This window comes from Schistocerca piceifrons, chromosome 4, assembly GCF_021461385.2.
Source record: "Schistocerca piceifrons isolate TAMUIC-IGC-003096 chromosome 4, iqSchPice1.1, whole genome shotgun sequence".
Taxonomy (NCBI): Eukaryota; Metazoa; Arthropoda; class Insecta; order Orthoptera; family Acrididae; genus Schistocerca; species Schistocerca piceifrons.
The window spans coordinates 467,398,756-467,425,099 of record NC_060141.1 but is presented as its reverse complement, the minus strand read 5'-3'; the positions used below and the strand labels follow the sequence as shown (position 1 = coordinate 467,425,099).

General features: G+C 44.0%; 1 protein-coding gene across 1 annotated transcript in view; it reads left to right on the top strand.

The window, feature by feature from the left end:
• Positions 1 to 26,344, top strand: part of LOC124795915 (proton-coupled amino acid transporter-like protein CG1139) — a 104,693-nt gene that overhangs the window by 40,813 nt on the left and 37,536 nt on the right. Inside the window, exon 4 of the mRNA XM_047259995.1 lies at positions 19,426 to 19,510. Coding sequence (XP_047115951.1) covers positions 19,426 to 19,510 — 85 coding nt within the window. The remainder of the gene's footprint in view (positions 1 to 19,425; positions 19,511 to 26,344) is intronic.

The window sequence follows — 26,344 nt, the reverse complement described above, 5'->3', positions numbered from 1 at the left end:
CGATGTTGTATTTTTGCCGAATTCCTGACATATAATGCCATATTCACCTTATATTTTTAACAAATTCTTTGTTATTTTTTGCCAGTTTCGTTGTTATTTTTTGCCGAGTGCAGTGTTATTCGTTGCCAAACTAGGTGTTATTTTCCTGCCAAATTCTACATAATTTTTGTGCCAATTTGTGTGTTATATTTTACCAAATTCTGTGTTATTTTTTGACAAATTCGTTGTTAATTTGTATCAGTTTTGGTGGTTTTTTTTCAGTCTCGAATCTCGGTGGTTTTTTTTTTTTGGTCAAATTCGGTGGATTTTGTGTCGAATTTGTATTATTTTTTGAAAAATTTGTTGCTAGTTTTGAGAAATTCCCTGTTTTTTGCCAAAATCGTTGTTATTTTTTGCCATTTCCGGTGTTGTTTTCGTCATCTCATCAAAATTAGTTACGTGGGAAATGAACTGTCATTTTAAAATTTTATATGAACCTCAGCGATGAGGAAATCAGGAGTCAAAATGCAGTTTTAACATTTGATAACTATCGGTTACGAATATTAGTAATCTGCTGTCTTGAGATTTATAATATTTTTGTACGACAAAATTACAACTTCGCGGTATCTCAGAAAAATTGCCGATTTTCCGTTGTTTCGCTAAAAACCTCTAATTTCGTGTTATTTTTCGCGTTATCGTTATCGCGAAATTTTCCTGTCCATAGCAATGGGACATCTTCTGCACCGTATGCAGGGTAATTTTTTTGACAGGGGTGATTAGAGTACACTCTTTGAAATTTTGAAATTAGTAGAGATAAAGAACAGAGCGTGAAGGGTTATCTACAACTTAAGCAGAAAATTGCATGCAGTTAAAAGCGTCGAAGAGTATGATAGGGAAGCAGTGGTTGATAAGGGAGTGAGACAGGCTTGTATGACATTTGTTATTCAGTACAGAAATTTGGAAAAGTAACTGGAGTTCAGAGAGAAAGAATTAACAATTTGTGTTTTTACGAAGACGTTATATTTCTGTTATAGATGAAAAAGGATTTTGTAGAGCAGTTGAACGGAAAGAGAAGCGTTTTAAAGTTACAAGATGGGCAACCCCGAAATTTAAACAAGACTGCATAATAAAAGCGGATGACGCATGGGAAACTGGATAAGGAAATGAGACACTAAAAAGTAATAGTTGTGTTTTGCTATTTTGGCAGCATAATAGACTGCCTGACAAACGAAGTGAAGCACCTAGACGACATGGTCGCATGTGCATGTAACTTCATACGCGTACACTCCATCGGTGGATATTTGAATCATTGGAGTTACAGTGCTCTGTGACAGGTAGAACAACCACCAGAGTGCATTATTGTTGTTCCTGTTTAGTGCTGGTACTATGGAAGGTAGTGTACGTAAAGCATGCGAACAGCGCTATTTATTGATGACTATTTAGAACGTGGAGATGCGCCTTATTCCTCTCTTACGGCATACTTGTCACAAAGTATTATCAGCGCCACACACAGTTTGAAATTGACGTGGGTCACCATTTGACTGGTTGGTCGAATCGTGCAATATCTAGATTTGTGGGACATATTTTACTTTACAAATAAAAACTCTTTCACACAATCACGAGACATGACAGGGAACACCGATCGAGGTGGCGCAGTGGGTAGCACACTGGACTCGCATTCGGGAGGACGACGGTTCAATCCCGTCTCCGGCCATCCTGATTTAGGTTTTCCGTGATTTCCCTAAATCGCTTCAGGCAAATGCAGGGATGGTTCCTTTGAAAGGGCACGGCCGATTTCCTTCCCCATCCTTCCCTCACCCGAGCTTGCACTCTGTCTCTAATGACCTCGTTGTCGACGGGACTTTAAACACTAATATCCTCCTCCATGACAGGGAACGAAATCATGAGAGCTGCACGTCTGACCATGGCAAGAGAGGATAGCCGCATTTTTTTCTTTATTGTTATTTTAACACCTTACAAAAAGTAGGCTGGCAGCAGCCTATCTACACCGCTCTTCGGCCACAGAAAAACAGACATACATGGATGCTAAAAACAGGAGACATACCGTACATAAGAAATGACATGAAGGCACCGTGGAAGGCGCTGGAGATACAAATAAGTTCAGCAATGCACGCAAACGTAGACAAACAGTTTCACACGCGAACGACGGAGCACACTGAGGAGGAACACTGACGCACTGGTGAAGAGAACACTGTAGCACATTGGTGATGATCTTCGGCGCACTGAACACACTGAGGAGATGGGGGGCCTGCCATTGGGTGCAGGAGATGGGAAGGGGGGAAGAAGAGGGGGAAGAACCACATGGGTGAAAAGAAAGGTGAGGGGAAGGGAGAGGGCAGGGTCAGGTGTGGAAGGCTAGGGAGGGGGGGAGGAAGGGGGAGAACTGGGAGAGAGGAGGGGGAGGGAGAAAGGAAGGTGGGAAGGTGGGAGGAAGCCGTGGAGGAAAAGGGGAAGGAAAAGAAGGGGAGGATTAGATCTGATAGGAGGGGTGTATGGAGGGAACGAGGAGATCATCAAGAAGGGGGAGTTGGCAGAAGCCTCCTCTGGCAAGGGTGTGGAGAGTGTGAAGATAGAGAGCAGGTGCGAAGCAAGAGTACAGGCATGGCAGTGGTTTGTGGTGGGAAAGGATGGAAGAGACAAGCGGTTGGGGAGGATAAGCTTGTGAGAGGTGTAAAGGATCTGTATCTGTTCGAGGAAAAGGAGGAGGTGCAGGAAAGGAATCAGGTTTTAAAGGACTGCATGGTGGATGGGAGATTGATGCTATAGGTGAGGCAGAGTGCATGGCATTCAAGGATTTGAAGGGAGGGGCGGAATCCAGGTGGGGTGGGTACAGTATTGTATAAAAATCACATTTAACCCTTCACATTTGCACCTGTCATCCGAGAACAAATAATGGACAGCATGCAACATTCTGTGTCATGCCGCAGCATTGGTCAGAGACTAGCAGCAGCCAGACGAGAGAACTAGCGACCCATGGGTAAGCTGCCATCAACACCACAATGTTTGGAGTAGTGCTATGACTGGGAAGCATGAACCGGTGATCAGTGGCGCTGCAGTGTGTACAGCGATGAATCGCACTACTGCATTACCCTGAATGACCATCGTCGGCACCGGACGAGGTGGCATGGTGGTTAACACACTGGGCTCGCATTCGGGAGGAGACGGTTCAATACAGATTTAGGTTTTCCGTGATTTTCCTAAATCGCTTTAGATAAGTACCGAGATGGTTCTTTTGAAAGGGCACGGCCTACTTCCTTCCCCATCCTTCCCTAATCCCATGGGACTGATGATCTTGATTTTAGGTTCTTTCCCCCAAACCGACCAACGAATCATCGTCGGTGAGTATGGCGGCGACCTGGTGACAGGTCCCACTGTTGTAGGGGCACAGTGGTGCTAGGCCTGGTGTCCGGGTGTAGGGAGCCATCGGTTGTGACATCAGATCACGGTCGATAGTGACTGAGACAACTCTGACGGTGCACATCTACATCACAGAAATCGTGCGTCCCCATCTCTTACCTCTAGTGCGACAGTATCATCGTGCCGATTTTCAACAGGACAGTGCTCATCCACATAAGACATGTTGAGACGCCTTGCTAAACCCGCAGGATAGGACAGGTAGCTTATATTGTGGAAAGGGGCCAAAATAAGCAGCTGTCAGTTACACTCGAACATACAACCTTTTATTAGATCAAACATTACAAGGGCCAAGAAGAATTTTAAAAAACAGAGGTTTAGTTTAGGAACTTAACTAGCGGCTGAATGCGCTGTACAATCTCATGCCTTAAGGGCAAGACCACTTTCATTTAAAAACGGCTGAAAGCCAATAACTTAAAACTCAGCCAAAATCAGAAATTTAAAAGGCACAGCCTTACCTTAAAAGAGTTCCTCAATTAGGCTGAAGGCCCAAAGAATCTGACACTTGAATTCAAAATCGGCTGAAAGCCCAACACTTAGGAGTCAATGGCGTTAATTTTGAAAATGCCAAATGCTTTATGTAAAACAGTTCTTAAATTAGGCTAAAGTCCCAAACCATCTGACGTGTTAAGGGCAAAACAACCTTAATCTAAAAATCGGCTAGAAGTCATACAAGTACAAACAACAAGAACAAACAAGAAAGGGAAGTACACCCAAGGGCGCTCAGAAGTTGTGAGGGTCGGCCTGTAATTCAAACACTAATGCTCGCTTAGGTGAGACAGGCAGCCGGCGCAACCATTGTCGATCCGACGACAACCCAACCGACAGACAGACAACAGACCAAGCGACAGGATATCTTCTGCTCCACCTGACCAGCACATGACAGGGATTTCAATGGAACAACGCTGAAGGTATCGGTACCCGCAACGAATTACACATTCAACTGTCAAACTACACGCCGTACTGGATAGCCACAACACGACGAGGAAAATACACTGCCTGAACTTATGTCAACGGTCAGGGCAGGTAACCGGAACGTTAACGGCCACAGGGCAGAAGATTCCGCTGGAGCACTTGAATTCAAAGTAATCAAAAGTTAAGTTAAACTCCACAGGAGGGTGGCTAGAATTTCGCCAACTTGAAAACACACGTTGTTGCTCGTGGGAATGTCCCACCAGCCCACAACGAAATTCAAACGACACAATGTGAACAGTTGGGGCAGGCTCAACTTTCGTGTCCGGGATAAATTACGTAAAAACTCAACTTTCGTGTCCGGGATCGGTGAGCAGCAGACCTCATAGCAATGGGAACAACACCAAACACTCCGACTGCGCGTGGAGGCCGCAACGACCCCACCCAGACATGTGCCCGGAGACTTCCTCTTCTCCACGCCAACCGACGAACTCCCCATACCCGGAAACGGTGAAAGGACCAAATATCGTCGGCCGATGAGACGACCAAGCGAACAACCAACCAATGGTCGTCCCGCTCCAATCTCCCTCCGTCGTACAGTTCATGTGTGTCGCCAGCGGTCGGTGAGCAGTGGCTGATCGCACCTCAGCGGCGCTCCGTCCCCGACTTCACTGCTGCCGCATCCCGACTGCACTGCTGGTCCGTCTCCATCTGACTGCCAGACACACGACAACCCGGACATACTATCGGTGGCTCCAGAGATGGTACGACAGTGCACTTATCGATCGCGCTGCTGCTGCCGCTCACGGGCAAGTAAGGCAGGAAGCTAGTGACACCAGTAAATGGAATAAGAAAATGAGGCGGCGGTGCCGTAATAGAAGGTGACAAACAATAAATGGAATAAATGCGAGCCGTGCACGGCTCACGTGTGTCCCAACGAAATTTCTGCGAGATTCTGAGGTACTTCGTGACCATCAAGACCTAGATCTGTCCCCGACAGAACATGTGTGGTAGCAGCTCAGACGTCAACTACGTCATGGTGCCAGTGTCCATTGTATCGAGGACCAGTTGCAACAGTCGTAGGACAACTTGACTCGGGAAAGGTTACAACGGCGTTACAGCACCGCTCCTAGCCGAATAAGAGCTTGCATCCAGGCCAAGTGGATGTAATGTAATAGTGATAAGCAGGCTCATACCGCCAGTTTCTTTGTAAATTTGGCTAGATTTTGCTATCACTGAAATAACACCACATAGCCTCTCAACCTGTAATGTTTTATTTCGTTGCCTCCTTCCCTTCTGGTTGCTTTGCTTTCTTCGTCAGGCGCTGTAACTGACTATGGCCGCAGTAGATGGGGAATAAAACGCAGATTGGAAAGAAAAGCATGTCTGAAAAATAGTAATTTGTTAACAGTTACCATAAATTTAGACAGTACACAATTTTTCTCGATATACAGGGGGTGTTCAATAGGTAATGAAACACATTTTTTTCATTTTTTTTAAATGCGGGTTTTGTTGTGGGATATCGTGGAATATTCCCGCTTCAGCCAGTACAGTTTCATGAACTTCCGATAGGTGGTGGCGCTACGTGTACCCTTCAAAATGGCGTCTGTAACGGAGGGGGGGTTCCAACCAGAGAACTGTCATTGAGTTTCTTTTGACGGAAAAACAGAGTATCGAAGAAATTAATAGGCGCTTGCAAAACGTCTACGGAGATCTGACAGTCAATAAAAGCAGGGTCAGACGTTGGGCGGGGCATCTCTCATCATCGCAACAAGATCGTGCGAACCTGTCAGATCGCCGCCTAACAAAACCACAAATAGCAACGATAGAGCATCTGTTTGGCCCAATGAAGGCTGCACCCCGCGGGAAGCAGTACTTGCATGATGGGAAGGTTATTGATGCAGCAAAATGTTGGCTCCGACGTCGACCAGTAGAGTGCTACCATACGGACATACACGCCCTCCCGGTAAGATGGTGTAAGGCCGTTGCACTGAACAGAGATTGCGTTGACAAGTAGGGTTTTGTAGCCAAAAGGGTGGTGAAAAATGTGGTGTTTTGTAATCCTGAATAAAACACACCTGGTTTCAGAAAAAATGTGTTTCATTACTTACTGAACGCCTCTTGTGTTTGTCTGGAATGTAGTCTTGTACATAAATGAGAAGTGGACGATAAACAATGCAGACAAGAAGAGAATGGAAGCTTTTGATATGTAGTGCTGCAGCAGAATGCCGAAGATTAGAGGGGTAGATGAGATGAACTGAGGCGAAAAGCAATTATGATACAACTTGAGTACAATAAGTGATCGGTTGATACGACGCTTTCCTGAGGCATGTAAAGCTTTCCAGAGGCATGTAGCAATACATCAATTTGGTGCTACAGCAAAGTGTGGGGAGTGAAAAATGTGGAGATAGACCAAGGGCTGACTACATATGCAAGTTCAAATGGATGCTGGATGTAATATTTATGTAGAGATGAAGAGGCTTCTTTAGTGTAGACTAGCGTGGAGAACTGTAGCAAACCAGTATTTGGACTGCAGACCACAACAAGCCAATGGACTCGCATTCTGGAGTAGATAGATTCACCATCTACATTTAGTTTCTCCATTCTTTTCTTAAATCACTCACGGAAGATGCCAAGATGGTTCCTCCAAAAAACGCAGTTGTCCATTCTTGTCCGCTAAGTGTTTGTAAAGTATTTGTTCCTAATTATTTTGTGGCAATGCGGCTAAAATGGGTTTTTTTCTTCATCTACAAATACAAGCCAGTCTGTTGCATTACACATATTTTGTTCTTGCTAACTTTATTGGTCGCACTGGATATTCTTTTAATTTTTCGTCACAGTTTGTTATAATTTTCTCAAGTGCATTTGAAGAGGGCCAGAGATAAACTGTCACCTTATTTGACATTCTTATTTATTTTGAAAGCTCTGTATAAATCTTTATGTACTTTGGCTCCTTTTCACCCCTCTTCCGGCTCATTCCGTTTCCCCGCGACATAGTCTTCCCTCCTATCTTTTTACGACCCTTTTCCCTTCCTCATCAGCATTCTCTTCCTCCTCCGCCTCCACAGCGGCCTGTGGTAATAGTCTTCCTTTTCTCTTGTCTTGGATATGAAAGTTTTGTGGCGGTGTTCGTAGCGACAAACACTTGGCTGTAGAAATGGCTTACGAAGTCACCGCCACACTTTTAATAGCGGCCGACCGGTCCGCTGGAACAGTAAACAGAAAGATGAAACCCCAAACACTCTGATTAAATAAGTCGGTACTTATCTTTATTCATGAAGATACAGAAACACAGTAGTGAACACGGTGTCTACAGAAATCTGTCTAGTTCGAGTCGGAGCGGCTAGGTCAGCGTAGGCTGACGACAAACAAGAACTCTGCTGCGATGAACACACAACTGACTAGCAAGTACACGATTCGGTGGCGAGTATACAACTGAGCGGCGAATACAGAACTGTCCTAGCGCTCGCGACTCCAGCGCTTAAGAAGCCAGAAGCCAGCGGTGGCGCGCGCAGACTTGCGGCGATTTCCTGTATCGCTGGCGCTGCTTATACGGACGGCGTCCGTACTTTGATGCTGCCAACCTTTTGGCAGCGGGCTCGGTTGGCATTACTGGCTAGGATACAACAGAAAGAGACTGTGGTTTTTAAAAAAAAGGAGTTATGCTACTACACTCTTTTCAGCGTAACAGAAAAGTAACAGTTCACACTCTCTTGTCGTCTGGAAGCAAACATAAAAATAAAAACAAAAAATATAAAAAAATTGGGTAATAACATACAGTGGAATCCAATGTCCATTCAGTTCTTGGAGAGTCTACAAGGGAGGCAGATGCGTGTGTGTGTGTGCGTGTGTGTGTGTGTGTGTGTGTGTGATGTGGGTTTAGTGCGTCAAACGGCGGAGTTACTAGGGTCTCATGTAATTCGTGATCTTCCACTCTTCTTAAATAATCGGTGACACTAAAGAAAGAAGTGCGATGGCACCATCCGCGGAGATAGTGGACTCATATCCTGGCGGTGGGGGAATATCGCGCCTCCAGTAATTGGTTATTAACAGACGGTTAAGAAGTGGCGTGGGAAAATGGTGGTGGCCAGTGGGTCCTGATTAATAGCAAACAGTATCTCACAGTAGTGTGTTAAATCGCAAACCTCTTTAGAGTGTCTAATGGAGTGAGAGCATGTGACTGCTGAAGGTGCTCCGTCCACCGGATGAACTTAGCTCGGTGACTGGTACTACTCGCGAGCATTAGCCTACGTGTAGAGGGATTGTGCCACAGTCTCCGTTCTTGTCATTCGTACAATTGTCCTTAACAACACAAACAGATATCCATACAGGAAAATAATTTGAACCAGTTATCCGTATGACACAGATAACACTGCTGACGTAGCATACTGAGAAAACGATATCAGTAGTCGGCAGCTGTGGCCGAGAGGTTCTAGGCGCTTCAGTCCGGAACCGCGCTGCTGCTACGGTCGCAGGTTGTAATCCCGCCTCGGGCATGAATGTGTGTGATGTCCTTAGGATAGTTAGGTATAAGTAGTTCTAAGTCTAGGGGACTGATGACCACAGATGTTAAGTGCCATAGTGCTTAGAGCCATTCGAAGCATTCGATATCAGTACGTCAATACCAACTATCAACACCCATGGAAACTGGTCACAACACTCACGTTTTAAGCAACTACAGTTACGTATCCCCTCCCAGTTACTATACAGTGCGGCGATCTTCCATCTACCTTGGGAAAAAGGAAGAAGAAAAACTCCTATTTTGTACTGATCCATGTTTTTAACCGAAGCTGCAATATACAGTGATGTGTGTCTGTTGTACTCTTTCTAGAATAAATTTACTTTCTGTATTTTCTCAAGTTCTCAAAACTTTGCAGCATGCTTGAAAACACAAAATAACCTACAAGAAGCACGTTTCACGTCTGATACTCGGCACGTAACTTGTATTGCTCCTTTGCAACCCCAAAACGAAAACTGCAGTGAATCATTGAACGTAAATTGCTGTCAACGCCGATTTAAATTAGTAATCAACTAAATTGAAATAAAAAAGAGCTACCATTAAGGTGTTTCTAAATGCATTGCTTACTACGGGGCAAGTGTTTCGATTGGACGCCTCAATTGGACCCCACGTTGGCGGCTTGTCTATTCATAACATATCGCAGTTATCCATTCGGAGAAAGGGCACCTGCATTCAACGTGGAATCTGAACCGCTTGTCGTTTCTGGTGAGTCACCATATTATTGAGAGGCGAATGCTAGGGATAAAAGACAGACCGAAATATTTGTTGTCGGACCGGGATTCGATCACGCTACGCTTTTGTGTCCAGGCGAGCACTTTACTGCTTGCTGTATCACCTGTTAAGTGCTTCCCTCCACCCGCTGACTGACACGGAACACTAATAGCACCCATTTGTTGTAAAATTTCTCAAGGTATAGTCTTCTTGTTGTTCGAGTCATTTCATGGACTCAGTGAGTTTTTGGACTGATAACAAACAAAAACTCCTACAAAGCCAAATGTCACATAACGGCCCTTACACATTTATCTGCTACACAACCGAGGAACGAATGGAATGGCTTTAGTCCATACATATTACAAAAATAGATCTCCTCCTAAACCACTGTGCCGTTTTCAACCAAACTTGGTACACATATCCCTTACGGTCAGGCAACAATCACTATGTGAGTAAGAACCACCTACATATCATAGTTTAGGAGATATGATGTCATAAACAACGAAATGCGTGACAAACAATTGCGTTATGTATGACGTTTAAGTGCACTGTTTCTGTGCTATGACCCTATTCGTATCACGTTTTGCACACAGTATCCACGTATGTAGCTGAACGTACCTACAAAATTATATCATTGTACGGTACATAGATCAGGAGATATGACGTCATAAATACTGAGATGTATGGAAAACTGACGCATCACGCATGGCGTTTAAATTTAGTAAATATATCACTCTATGACATATAAATCAGGAGATATGACGTCATAAACACCAGGTAGTGAAAATGATCCGCGTCATGAATGAAGTTTTAGTATATTTAATCTTTACTACTGAGACACACCTGGAGTATAGTCAACTTAAGGAAATCACTGACATCTGGTAGATCTTTTGACAGCTTTCAGTTACGAATTGAAAACTGTTGTAGGCGGAAACAATAGCCGTCTATAGAACTATGAAGAGAAGTTGCAACCGAGACAGACTATAAGATCGCGTTGCAGACACGCGAAGCAGCTGCGCCCAGAACACATCATGTTTCTTAATGTGGACTGCACTATACATCTGTGTATTATGCATATTTCTTTGTACGAGTGCTTCATAATTTCATGTGCGTTTTTACTAATACATTGGAAATGAAATTTCTTCAATGCTTCGCTGCAAACAAAGTTAATTTTTTGTTTTCGTTCATAATAGGAAAATTGTAAAACGAATACCAGGGCAAGGCTGGATTTGTCAACTCGTAAACACACAAACAAATAAATATATGGAAATAAAAAATTCTATACCGCTAATTATCGAATCACAGACAAAACATTTAAGATTGCGGTATGGTAGGGCTGAGGAGGCGGGGGGGGGGGGGGGGGGTGGAGAAAAGATTTTTCAGGGAGATGCCGTGCGTGTCAAATTAATTCACAAGCAACGAGAATGATTGCAGTATAATTTATCCCTTGTAATTTGGACGTCATTGCTTAGGTGCTGGAGAGGGCCGTGTCCTGTAGTGGATTTCCTGTTGACGATGACTTGCAAGAGGTTACTCAACACAATTATTAGTTATTGGGAGCTCCAACGTTAGGCGGGTGATGGAGCCCCTTAGGGAAATAGCGGAAAGGTCGGGGAAGAAGGCCAGTGTTCACTCTGTCTGCTTGCCGGGGGGTCTCATCCGAGATGTGGAGGAGGCCCTACCGGCGGCGATAGAGAGCACTGGGTGCACCCGACTGCAAATTGTTGCTCATGTCAGGACCAATGACTCCTGCCGTCTGGGTTCAGAGGTCATCCTCAGTTCGTACAGGCGGTTGGCGGAATTGGTGAAGACGGAAAGCCTCGCTCGCGGGGTGGAATCAGAGCTAACTATTTGTAGTATCGTTCCCAGAACCGATCGCGGTCCTCTGGTTTGGAGCCGAGTGGAAGGCTTAAACCAGAGGCTCAGACGATTCTGCGGAGATCTGGGGTGCAAATTTCTCGACCTCCGCTATCGGGTGGAGAAATGTAGGGTCCCCCTGAATAGGTCAGGCGTGCACTAGACGCCGGAAGCGGCTACAAGGGTAGCGGAGTACGTGTGGAGTGCACATGGGGGTTTTTTAGGTTAGAGAATTCCCTCCCTAGGCCCGACAAGACGCCTCCTGAGACGCGGTAAGGTAGGAGTAGGCAAAATGCAACAGGGAATAACAATATTAATGTGCTAATAGTAAACTGCAGGAGCGTCTATAGAAAGGTCCCAGAACTGCTCTCATTAATAAACGGTCACAACGCCCATATTGTACTAGGGACAGAAAGTTGGCTGAAACCAGACAGGCTGGACAGTGAAGGGGGAGGCGTGTTTATAGCGATAAGAAGTGCAATAGTACCGAAGGAAATTGACGGAGATCCGAAATGTGAAATGATTTGGTTATAGGTTACGGTTAAAGCAGGCTCATACATGGTAATTGGATGTCTCTATAGGCCCCCTGGCTCAGCAGCTGTTGTGGCTGAGCACCTGAAGGATAATTTGGAAAATATTTCGAGTAGATTTCCCCACCATGTTATAGTTCTGGGTGGAGATTTTAATTTGCCGGATATAGACTGGGAGACTCAAACGTTCATAACGGGTGGCAGCGACAAAGAATCCTGTGAAATTTTTTTAAGTGCTTTATCTGAAAACTACCTTGAGCAGTTAAACAGAGAACCGACTCGTGGCGATAACATATTAGACCTTCTGGTGACAAACAGACCAGAACTATTTGAAACAGTTAACGCAGAACAGGCAATCAGCGATCATAAAGCGGTTACGGCATCGATGACTTCAGCCGTAAATAGAAATATTAAAAAAGGTAGGAAGATTTTTCTGTTTAGCAAAAGTGACAAAAAGCAGATTACAGAGTACCTGACGGCTCAACACAAAAGTTTTGTCTCAAGGTACAGATAGTGTTGAGGATCAGTGGACAAAGTTCAAAACCATCGTACAATAAGCGTTAGATGAGTATGTGCCAAGCAAGATCGTAAGAGATGGAAAAGAGACACCGTGGTACAACAACCGAGTTAGAAAACTGCTGCGGAAGCAAAGGGAACTTCACAGCAAACATAAACATAGCCAAAGCCTTGCAGACAAACAAAAATTACGCGAAGCGAAATGTAGTGTGAGGAGGGCTATGCGAGAGGCGTTCAATGAATTCGAAAGTAAAGTTCTATGTACTGACTTGGCAGAAAATCCTAAGAAATTTTGGTCTTATGTCAAAGCGGTAGGTGGATCAAAACGAAATGTCCAGACTCTCTGTGACCAAAATGGTACTGAAACAGAGGATGACAGACTAAAGGCCGAAATACTAAATGTCTTTTTACAAAGCTGTTTCACAGAGGAAGACTGCACTGTAGTTCCTTCTCTAGATTGTCGCACAGATGACAAAATGGTAGATATCGAAATAGACGACAGAGGGTTAGAGAAACAATCAAAATCGCTCAAAAGAGGAAAGGCCGCTGGACCTGATGGGATACCAGTTTGATTTTACACAGAGTACGCGAAGGAACTTGCCCCTCTTCTTGCAGCGGTGTACCGTAGGTCTCTAGAAGAGCGTAGCGTTCCAAAGGATTGGAAAAGGGCACAGGTCATCCCCGTTTTCAAGAAGGGACGTCGAACAGATGTGCAGTACTACAGACCTATATCTCTAACGTCGATCAGTTGTAGAATTTTGGAACACGTATTATGTTCGAGTATAATGTCTTTTCTGGAGACTAGAAATCTACTCTGTAGGAATCAGCATGGGTTTCGAAAAAGACGGTCTATTGAAACCCAGGTCGCGCTATTTGACCACGACACTAAGAGGGCCATAGACACCGGTTCACAGGTAGATGCCGTATTTCTTGACTTCCGCAAGGCGTTCGATACAGTTCCCCACAGTCGTTAAATGAACAAAGTAAGAGCATATGGACTGTCAGACCAGTTGTGTGATTGGATTGAGGAGTTCCTAGATAACAGAACGCAGCATGTCATTCTCAAAGGAGAGAAGTCTTCCGAAGTATGAGTGATTTCAGGCGTGCCGCAGCGGAGTGTCATAGTACCGTTGCTATTCACAATATACATAAATGTCTTGGTGGATGACATCGGAAGTTCACTGAGGCTTTTTGCAGATGATGCTGTGGTGTATCGAGAGGTTGTAACAATGGAAAATTGTACTGAAATGCAGGAGGATCTGCAACGAATTGACGCATGGTGCAGGGAATGGCAATTGAATCTCAATGCAGACCAGTGTAATGTGCTGCGAATACATAGAAAGATAGATCCCTTATCATTTAGCTACAATATAGGAGGTCAGCAATTGGAAGCAGTTAATTCCATAAATTTTCTGGGAGTACGCATTAGGAGTGATTTAAAATGGAATAATCATATAAAGTTGATCGTTGGTAAAGCAGATGCCAGACTGAGATTCATTGGAAGAATCCTAAGAAAATGCAATCCGAAAACAAAGGAAGTAGGTTACAGTACGCTTGTTCGCCCACTGCTTGAATACTGCTCAGCAGTGTGGGATCCGTACCAGATAGGATTGATAGGAGAGATAGAGAAGATCCAACGGAGAGCAGCGCGCTTCGTTACAGGATCATTTAGTAATCGTGAAAGCGTTACGGAGATGATAAACTCCAGTGGAAGACTGCAGGAGAGACGCTCAGTAGCTCGGTACGGGCTTTTGTTAAAGTTTCGAGAACATACCTTCACTGAGGAGTCAAGCAGTATATTGCTCCCTCCTACGTATATCTCGCGAAGAGGCCATGAGGATAAAATCAGAGAGATTAGAGCCCACACAGATGCATATTGACAATCCTTCTTTCCACGAACAATACGAGACTGGAATAGAGGGGAGAACCGATAGAGGTACTCAGGGTACCCTCCGCCACACACCGTGAGGTGGCTTGCGGAGTATGGATGTAGATGTAGATAGAAAGCTTTATTTATAAGAGAGGCAAAAAATAAAAGATGTTTACTGACGCCTTTAGCAATGCGAACATAGTTGTATTTGGCCTATCGGAACTGTATTCAGTTGCGTGCAAAGTGCGCTTTGAAATTAAATGGAGCAGTACAGTCGAACACAATGTGGCGAAATAAAGAAAAAATTAAATTTATTGATTTTTTGAAAAGAGAAAAAATTATGGATACGGAACTGTAACTTTAGATTTTTTGAAAGGCTTTTTTTCGGACTGTATTGACCGGCTTGAATACGGACAAATTCAGTGCTGCGTTAAATTTGCCTGTAAAATAATTTACAATTCCGATTAATTACATTTTTGAATTCTACGTCATTGTTGATCTAATGAGAGTTCTCACCTTAGACGTAGAATTAGTCCTTCTGCCACAATATTAATTCAATAATCGCCATCGATGTTCTTCTCTTTGTTGACCGTGTGTATCTTCCTAAGTCGGCATCGGTTTACTTCACGAAGACGGTGGAAACCAAGGAATACAATGCTACGTCGCTTTAAATAATTCTCGTAAAACTTAGATATTTATCACTATCTTTTATTCACAAGACAATAAGACTTGCTCTGCTCGTCGCACAAACCATAAATACTAACAAGATGGCTGCCTTTTCGCACACACCAAAAATTACGTCCATCCCCTACAAGATAACAATAGAAAGTGTATCTTAACTCCTTCTTGGAGTGTGAAACAAAAGAGGATCCAATATGAACATTACAGAGATTATATTCTACATCCCTCTCGATTTAATCTTTGGTGCAAATTTTAAGGTATTGTATGCCTCTGCGTCGGAATGTGTCATTACAAGACACACACACACACACACACACACACACACACACGCACACGCACACAGGAAGACGTTGGTGACTTTGTAGCTGCGTCGTTCAAATTCATCCGTTGAGCGGCTTTCCCACCACCTGGCTCAGGATACCAACAGAAATGATAGCAACATGAAAGAACCAGCCACGACTATTACCGTACTTTCGCCAAGGGCAAGCAACTCACACCGTTGCCAAGACGTGGCCACAAAGTGCTGAAAGCAGCGGTCGGTCATTGTGTGTCGTAGCCTTGGCGCCAAGCTTTCTGTTGTCACGCCGCTGGCGGCCAGAATTACCGCACTTTTTGCCGCACCAAGGCTATGGAAGCAGCTTTCCCGCCCATAACCATCTACAGGGTGTTACAAAAAGGTACGGCCAAACTTTCAGGAAACATTCCTCACACAAAAAGAAAGAAAATATGTTATGTGGACATGTGTCCGGAAACGCTTACTTTCCATGTTAGATATCATTTTATTACGTCTCTTCAAATCACATTAATCATGGAATGGAAACACACAGCAACAGAACGTACCAGCGTGACTTCAAACACTTTGTTACAGGAAATGTTCAAAATGTCCTCCTTTAGCGAGGATACATGCATCCACCCTCCGTCGCATGGAATCCCTGATGCGCTGATGCAGCCCTGGAGAATGGCGTATTGTATCACAGCCGTCCACAATACGAGCACGAAGAGTCTCTGCATTTGGTACCGGCGTTGCGTAGACAAGAGCTTTCAAATGCCCCCATAAATGAAAGTCAAGAGTGTTGAGGTCAGGAGAGCGTGGAGGCCGTGGAATTGGTCTGCCTGTAGCAATCCATCGGTCACCAAATCTGTTGTTGACAAGCGTACGAACAAATGGCTCTGAGCACTATGGGACTTAACTGCTGTGGTCATCAGTCCCCTAGAACTTAGAACTACTTAAACCTAACTAACCTAAGGACATCATACACATCCATGCCCGAGGCAGGATTCGAACCTGCGACCGTAGCGGTCACTCGGTTCCAGACTGTAGCGCCTAGAACCGCACGGCCGCTCTGGCCGGCAAGCGTACGAACACTTCGGATGAAGTGTGCAGGAGCTCCATCGTGCGTGAACCACATGTTGTGTCGTACTTGTAAAGGCACATGTTCTAGCAGCACAGGTAGGGTATCCCGTATGAAATCATGATAACGTGCTCCATTGAGCGTAGGTGGAAGAACATGGGGCCCAATCAAGACATCACCGTCCACAGCTCGTGGTCGTGCGGTAGCGTTCTCGCTTCCCGCGCCCGGGTTCCCGGGTTCGATTCCCGGCGGGGTCAGGGATTTTCTCTGCCTCGTGATGACTGGGTGTTGTGTGACGTCCTTAGGATATTTAGGTTTAAGTAGTTTTAAGTTCTAGGGGACTGATGACCATAGATGTTAAGTCCCATAGTGCTCAGAGCCATTTGAACCAAGACATCACCAACAATGTCTGCCCAAACGTACACAGAAAATCTGTGTTGATGAAGTGATTGCACAATTGCGTGCGGAATCTCGTCAGCCCACACATGTTGATTGTGAAAATTTACAATTTGATCACGTTGGAATGAAGCCTCATCCGTAAAGAGAACATTTGCACTGAAATGAGGATTGACACATTGTTGGATAAACCATTCGCAGAAGTGTACCCGTGGAGGCCAATCAACTGCTGATAGAGCCTGCACGCGCTGTACATGGTACGGAAACAACTGGTTCTCCCGTAGCACTCTCCATACAGTGACGTGGTCAACGTTACCTTGTACAGCAGCAGCTTCTCTGACGCTGACATTATGGTTATTGTCAAATGCACGAAGAATTGCCTCGTCCATTGTAGGTGTCCTCGTCGTTCTAGGTCTTCCCCAGTCGCGAGTCATAGGCTGGAATGTTCCGTGCTCCCTAAGACGCCGATCAATTGCTTCGAACGTCTTCCTGTCAGGACGCCTTCGTTCTGGAAATCTGTCTCGATACAAACGTACCGCGCTACGGTTATTGCCCCGTGCTAATCCATACATCAAATGGGCATCTGCCAACTCCGCATTTGTAAACATTGCATTGACTGCAAAACCACGTTCACGTTCGTGATGAACACTAACCTGTTGATGCTACGTACTGATGTGCTTGATGCTAGTACTGTAGAGCAATGAGTCTCATGCCAACACAAGCACCGAAGTCAACATTACCTTCCTTCAATTGGGCCAACTGGCGGTGAATCGAGGAAGTACAGTACATACTGACGAAACTAAAACGAGCTCTAACATGGAAATTAAGCGTTTCCGGACACATGTCCACATAACATCTTTTCTTTATTAGTGTGTGAGGAATGTTTCCTGAAAGTTTGGCCGTACCTTTTTGTAACACCCTGTATATCGCACTTCAAGGGACAAAATCAAAAGTGAGGGACAGTTTGGTTAGGTGACTAGCTGTTCTGGCAAGTTATAACTCTTACATTTAATTGGCCGATTAAAGTCTGATACTCCAAAGATTAGCCACTTTTAATTAGTTATTTCACATAGATGGATTTGTTATACACCTCCGATTTATTCCTTTAGTTGGCAATAACTTACTACTTTGTACGAGGGTGAGTCAAATGAAAACCTTAAATTTGTAATAACAAATCTAAATTTCGCGCCGTTATCGTGTAAGTTGGTAAGCGTGCTACAAACAGCGTGCAGAATGGCCTGTAGGTGACAGCATAGTGCAGATGCACACATACCGTCGCAGTATCAGTATAAAGATGGCCGCCCCACTTGCGACTTGCACCAGGGAAGAACAAAGTTCTGTTATTCGGGTTTTGCGTAGTGAAGGTGTGAAACCTATTGAAATTCATCGACGAATTAAGGTTCAGTACGGTGGTGCATGTTTGTCACAGCAGCACGTTTACGGAGGAGGAGGAGATTTGTGTTTAACGTCCCGTCGACAACGAGGTCATTAGAGACGGAGGACAAGCTCGGATAGGGGAAGGGTTGGGTAGGAAGTCGGCCGTGCCCATTCAAAGGAACCACTCCGGCATTTACCTGAAACGATTTAGGGAAAGGCAAGTCTACGAATGGAGTAGGAAGTTCGCAAATGGTGTGACTTCAATGGAAGATGCTCCTCGTCCAGGTCAGGCACAACGAGCTGTGACTCCACAGAACATTGCTGTAGTTGAAGCCATAGTGAAGGAAAACCGCCGAGTGACACTCAAAGACGCAATGGGAGGAAAGAAGTTCCTTCTGATGAAGAGGTACGCCACGCGGTGCATGAGTGGTTGCGCGACTACCAAAAGAATTTTTTTCTACAGGAATTTATGCACTTTGTAAGCGCTGGAGGACTTGCATTGAGCGTGGGGGAGATTATGTTGAAAAGTGATACAGCTGTGTACCACTTGGGCACAATAAATAATATTTTAAAAAAATTTAAGGTTTTCATTTGACTCACCCTCGTATATATGCGTTATGTCTTCTTAAAGAGAGGGGAGGGTCGCTGCATTCCGCCACACCCGTTTCGGAAACGTAGCACTGCAAGGTCTCGTCCAATAACTATTGGCGTTGTTGACTAACTCATTTCACATTCAGCATTTACTTGCTCTGCTCGTCACACAAACCACAAATACTAACAAGATGGCTGCCTTTTCGCACACACCAAAAATTAAGTCCATCCCCTACAAGATAACAATAGAAAGTGTATCTTAACTCCTTCTTGGAGTGTGAAACAAAAGAGGATCCAATATGAACATTACAAAGATTATATTCTACATCCCTCTCGATTTAATCTTTGGTGCAGATGTTAAGGTATTGTATGCCTCTGCGTCGGAATGTGTCATTACAACACACACACACAGACAGAGGAAGACGTTGGTGACTTTGTAGCTGACAGAAATGTAATGGGAACATGTGGAATTTAAAGAATTCAAAACATACACGGGAGTAAACGAAAATCTTTCTTCTTCCTGTCGTCTACATTATTGAAATGAATTTATGTTTCCATGGAAATTTTCAAAACGGTATTCCAGATATAGGTCAAATCCTGGTTGGGTAGATATAAATGTACAGGAAAATAAATTAATAATTTTCTGCCAAACATTGTAGAAGTGATGACATCGTTTCTAATGCTCCCAACATATTTCAGGCATATTGTGAACGTCTTCATGTTAGTCTTTCAACTGGGAAGCTGCTGCGTGTACGTGGTATTCATCAGCAGCAATATAAAGGCAGTAAGTACATGGAGATGTCTTTCTTAATATTTTATGCCGTAAAATAAGAAAATAATAATAGCTGATTAAGTAAGCGGGTCCACTGACCATTCTGACTACGATACGTGGAGCAGGAAGAAGAGCTGTTTCATTGCTGTGTGATCGAAGTGTAATTATTGAGGCAAATGGAGAACCGTGAGTAGGAATAAAATGTTGGAATAACTTACGGCACGGACGGTCGCGGAGTGGCCGTATGTGGACCGACGATCGGCCTGTCTCGCCTTAGCTCCGTCCTTCTCGTTAGTATTCGGTACAGCACAACACTTCAATTAGCATTGCTTTGCGGCATTCTTCTGTCGGTACGACTTTCTTCAGTTCACCAGAATCGTAGTGCTACCGCAGTTTACTCTTTGCTATTTGTTTGTGGTATAAAGCAAGTTCACAAGTCCAGCGGCAGTTTTGTACAAAAAGGGACAGTCTAACGATATATCCTCACAAGATTTTGAAAATGGAAGATACTGAGAGTAGAGATGGGTAACACTTCTCAACATCGCATAAAAGATATACAGTCACATAGTCGACGGGTACCGTAAATTTGCTATGGGGCGACATTACAATACCATGCAGAAAGAATTTAAATTACAATACCATGCAGAAAGAATTTAAATATATGGTTGACGATGAAAGAGCACAAAATTGCAACGACTGAAAAAAATACTTTGTGCTAAATTTTCAAGAATAGAGCACGTAATGAAATTGCTGTTACTAGTAATAAATTTTCTGAGGTCGCACACATTAGTCCACTGTCAATTGCAGCTCTTTCTGAGGAACTGAACGCAGAGCATGGAGGGTTTATATATTATAGAGCACAAAAGAAAATTAGAACATCCAGAGTGGACTGCAGACCTCGCCTTTTAAGTATATTTAACTACACGCAGAGAGAGATTAGAAGGTGAGAAACAACTTCGTTCTGGTTTGATGGGGATGCATTTAAAAAGAAAATCGCATTGTGGAATGGACAAATTCTGTCAAAAAAAAAAACCGTTCATTTCCCTAAGCTCACTGGCGTTAAATCAAGGGCGAATTTTGAAGGATTCATTGTGGTCTTGAAAGGATTACAAGGGCAGTTTTCTAAAAATTTTGAGGACACCGTCAATCTAACATCTGGTTTTGAGCTGTTTTACTGTTTCAGTTGAAAGTGCCTCTGTGCACATACAGATTGATCTGATTCATGCAATGTAGATCCCTTTTAAAAGATTTTTTTTTTTACGCTAAAGCTATCCAGGAGGTCTACTTCGTTTTGCTTTGGAAGAGTTCCCAGATCTCTGTAATGAGTCTGAAAAGTTAGATGGCAGCCTGAGTGCGAAAATCTGAGAAATCGTCTGCGTCAGTCCGTATGCCGACATTATGTATCAGATGAATATTATATTATGTGTTCAGCATCCCAAAAATATTTAAACATTACTATAAATTTCTTTAATTTGTGATCCATGTTGTTGAGAAATATGAAATCAATTCGTGTACACTGTGACTGACTGCATTGCCATTTCCCGTATGTGCCCCCCTTATCACCCTCAAACAGCATTGCGTGGTAATGGGGGAAGTGTGCAGCCAGGCGAGAGAGCTATGGAATTGTAATATCACATTTTATTACAGAAATAGCTACGTCAGATACTGTGCTGTGTGTAAGAACCAAAGACAATACTCCTTGCGCAAGAAAAGCAAACACTATCATTGCATTATCTCTGATTTTTGTTATCTCTGTCGTCTTTTGTTCTTGCTCTGATAAAAACGAAGGGAACTTATAATTGTGAATATTATGTATTCGAACTCGATAGTAAAAGTTGTATTCCGAATATAAATAAGTGAGTGCTCATCTCTGATAAAAAATTAGGGGCGCCTCGATCGTAAATATTACTCTTTCTAGTCATTTTAATTACTATGGAAAGTTTTCCGTTATACTTATCACAGAAGATGGTAATATACTATTAGACTCCGAGCCACGGAAACGTTCAAACCGAATGCCGAGCAGACACAGAATGAAATTGTTCCAAAATTTCGGCATTCACTGGGTTTGGCTGGACGGTGATCGCAGACTTACTGGGCAGCATTTCACGTAGGACTGATTGTATTTTGCAAAAATGTGATGTGAAATGTGTTTCTCGAAGACCATCTGAGATAAGGATCCTTTTAGGAACCGTAAAGTATAATTTTGGTTCGCGTAAGGCATGTCTTCGTATTCTTTGCAGTCGAGGCGTGTCAAATTTTGGTCAGACCATCAGGACTGTGGATGACCGGTGAACTGAGCATAAGCGTCACACACGCTAACAACAGCAGAGCAAATCTCCAACTGCAGAACATTGCCTGTCTGGTCATCCAGCCGAATGTAACAACACGGAGATTCTGGTATGCATTTCCAAGTATTGGGTTACTGTTATTAAGAAAGAAGTTGAAATGAGATTTGCAAGTGACCTTATAAATAGAGATGGAGTTTTATGCTTAAATTCTGCGTGGAATAGTACTCCCTCTTTTGTCAAAAAACAAAGGGACAGAGTTAATGCTGCCTCATGTCTGTAATTCTTCGCCTACACTGAATTTTAATCCCACTCTTGAAACTTCTTTTTATTCCCGTCACAGCTTCTTCGACACATATACTGAACAGCAGGAACGAAAGACTGCTTCTCTGTCTTACATTCATTCTAATCCGTGATCTCCTTTCTTTGTCTTCCAATGTTATTGTTCCCTCTTAAGTTCTTGTACATATTGCATATTATCCGTCCCTCCCTATGCTTACTCCTATTTTTCTCAGAATTTCGAACATCTTGCACCATTTTACACTGTCGAACCATTTTTCTAGTTCGACAAATCCTATGAATGTGTCTTGATTTTTCTTTAGTCTTGCTTCCATTATGAACCGCAACTTCGGGACTGCCTCCCTAGTGCCTTTACGTTTCCTTAAAGCAAAATGATCATCATCTAACAGATCCTCACTTTTCGTTTCCACTCTTCTGTATATTATACTTATCAGAAACTTGGATGCATGACCTGTTAAGCTGACTGTGCGATAGTTCTCCCATTGATCAACTCTTGCTATCTTCGGAATTGCGTGGATGGTGTTTTCCTGAACGTCTGATGGTGTGTCGCCAATTTCGTAGGTTCTACACACCAACTTGAATTGTCGGTTGGTTACCACCTTGCCCAATGATTTTACAAATTTCGATAAATTGTTATTTACCCTTCTAGCCTTCCAAAGCCCTTCTAATTTCTAACATCAATACTAGCTCTCCTGTCTCTTCCCCATCGACTTCTTCTATCACACCATCAGCCAATTCCTCCCTCTTACAGCGGCCTACAATGTGCTCTTTCCACCCGTCTGCTCTCTCCACTGCGTTAACCACTGGAATTCATATTGCACTCTTCCTGTTGCCGTCCTCGCTTTTAATTTCACTGACAGTTGTTTTGACTGTTCTTTATGGTGAGTCAGTCCTTCAGGCAATCATTTATTTTTTTATTTCTTCTTATTTTTTCTGCAGCTATTTCGTCTTGGCTTCCCTGCACTTACTATTTATTTCGTTGCTAAGTCGTTCATATTGCTGTGTTTCTGTCTTTCCCTGAGCACTTTTTACTTCCTTGTTTCATCTATCAATTGAAGTAATTCTTCTTTTACCCATGGTTTCTTCGCAGTTATCCTTCCACTACCTACGTTTGTCATTTCAACATACGCTATCGCTATTTTGAGAGATATCACTCCGCTTCACCTGTACTGCCTACTTTAGCAAGCTTCGGACGAGTCTCATCTTCCTCAGTACTTGAGTATCCCACTTTCTTCCGCAATGATTCTTCTGCACTGCTCTCTTAAACTCCAGTCTACTCTAATTATTACTAAATAGTGATCTTAGACTATATTTTCTCCTGGGTACGCTTTAAAATCCAATTTCGAAATATCTGTCTGATCATGATGTAATCCAACGGGACTCTTGCGATGCCTCCGGACGTTTTCCTCGTATACGTCTTTCGATTGTTGAAGAGAGTATTACTAGCTGAAATTTATTACAGAAATCAGTCTTTCATCTCTCTCATTCCTACTATCAGGCCAATATTTTCCCATAACCCTTTCTTCTATTCCTTCCCCTACAACCGCAATTCAACCTCTCACGATTATCACGAGTTGTTTTCCATCTCCCTTTAGGTACTGTATCACCTGTTCGATAACCTTATATACTTCTTCTGTCTCTTAATTTCCTACTTGCGATGTCTGCATACAAGGGCGCCCATACGACAGTTTGTAGGGGCCTTGACCTGGCGGTACGAGGTATTCTTAATATTTTGGAAGACGGTAGGCGACTTGTAAGTGGCAATAAAAAGTTCTGGTTCCCAACCAGTTAAAAACCTACGTAAAACCGACTTTTAAATTATTTTATTGAAAGAAAAACACCTGACTACGCTATATCTCTTCGTTGACCTGAGAGCTAGGGGAGGGGGAGCGTGGCCGGCCTTGCCCTATCTTTTTTTTCTTTACAAAACGAAAAAATATAGCATTCTATGACTATACTATCAACGAGCCACAGTTGGAATAACTCAAATACCTGGGTGTAGTACTTTGTAGGGATATGAAATGGAATGATCGTATTGTCTTAGTGGTGAGTAAAGCAGGCGGTAGACTTCGGTTTATTGGTACGATACTGGGGAAATGCAGACAGTGTTCAAAGGAGACTGCTTACTCGGGTGGTCCATTCTAGAATACTGCTCAGGTGCGTGCGACTCGTACCAAATAGCACAAACAGGAGATTTTGAACGTGTACGGAACAGGGCGGCATGGATGTTCACAGATTTGTCCGACCCACTGGAGAATATTACAGTTACTCTGAAAAAACTGAATTGGCAGAATCTTGAAGATAAATGCAAACTAACTGCCGTCTGCTTCACGTCTGCTGTGCAGCGAGCTACGTTAATTTAAGTATTAACTGTATTTTTCTTACTTGTCACTTCTTCTTCCGTGTGTTTTTGCTTTTAGGAAGCTTTAATTGTCGAGTGCTAGTAATAGTGTTCCATAGATTTCGTGTTTGTTTTGAATACAGTCAGAGAGAGTCCCTTTAGTCAACCATAGTGCCAGTAGTGCTAGTGTTTGTTTTCAATACAGTCCAGAGACAGGTAGTGTTATTTTCATTGTTTTCTACAAGAAGTGTCTAGCAACCACAGTTTAGTCAACTATCAGCCGCCTTTAGCGAATTAGCAGTCTAGTTAAAAGTTGATTGACTCTCTACAGTAAATTGATTTCTTAGGATGGACAGGATGTGTGACTACTGTGTACGGACGCAGGAGGAGCTGGCCACTGTTCGCGAACAGCTGAACGTGTTGATGGCTGCGGTCAGCCGTCTTCAGGCTACTGCCTCGGAGTGTAGCGGAAGTGGGGAGTCTGGTGCGTCGCAAGGTACACCCCAGGTGTAACATGCTTCACCCACTGTCCCTGCTGTCGAGACATCTTCGCGGGTATCGTGGCGGTTGGGTCACCCTCTCCCCAAGGGAAGTGGCGGGTTCAGCGGCGTTCGTGGCGCACGAGGCAGACGGGCAATGTGGAAGCTGGCCGTGTGGCATCGCCTGCTTTGCCTGTGAGGGGACATGTGGCCGCTCCTTCAGCAAGGTCCGAGCAGGCACACGGGGGGGAGGAGTTTATTAGTTATTGGGAGCTCCAACGTTAGGCGGGTGATGGAGCCTCTTAGGGAAATAGCGGAAAGGTCGGGGAAGAAGGCCAGTGTTCACTCTGTCTGCTTGCCGGGGGATCTCATCCGAGATGTGGAGGAGGCCCTACCGGTGGCGATAGAGAGCACTGGGTGCACCCGACTGCAAATTGTTGCTCATGTCGGCACCAATGACTCCTGCCGTCTGGGTTCAGAGGTCATCCTCAGTTCGTACAGGCGGTTGGTGGAATTGGTGAAGACGGAAAGCTTCGCTCGCGGGGTGGAATCTGAGCTAACTACTTGTAGTATCGTACCCAGAACTGATCGCGGTCAGCAGGTTTGGAGCCGAGTAGAAGGCTTAAACCAGAGGCTCAGACGGTCCTGCGGAGATCTGGGGTTCAAATTTCTCAACCTCCGCTATCGGGTGGAGAAATGTAGGGTCCCCCTGAATAGGTCGGGCGTGCAATACACGCAGAAAGCGGCTACAAGGGTAGCGGAGTACGTGTAGAGTGCACATGTGGGTTTTTTATGTTAGAGAATTCCCTCCCTAGGCCCGACAAGACGCCTCCTGAGACGCGGCAAGGTAGGAGTAGGCAAAATGCAACAGGGAATAACAATATTAATGTGCTAATAGTAAAGTGCAGGAGCGTCTATAGAAAGGTCCCAGAACTGCTCTCATTAATAAACGGTCACAATGCCCATATAGTACTAGGAACAGAAAGTTGGCTGAAACCAGACGTAAACAGTAATGAAATCCTAAACTCAGATTGGAATGTATGCTGGACAGGCTGGACAGTGAAGGGGGAGGCGTGTTTATAGCGATAAGAAGTGCAATAGTATCGAAGGAAATTGACGGAGATCCGAAATGTAAAATAATTTGGGTGAAGGTCACGGCTAAAGCAGGCTCAGACATGGTAATTGGATGTCTCTATAGGCCCCCTGGCTCAGCAGCTGTTGTGAATGAGCACCTGAAGGATAATTTGGAAAATATTTCTAGTAGCCTTCCCAACCATGTTATAGTTCTGGGTGCTTCATCTGAAAACTACCTTGAGCAGTTAAACAGAGAACCGACTCGTGGCGATAACATATTAGACCTTCTGGTGACAAACAGACCCGAACTATTTGAAACGGCTAACGCAGAACAGGGAATCAGCGATCATAAAGCGATTACTGCATC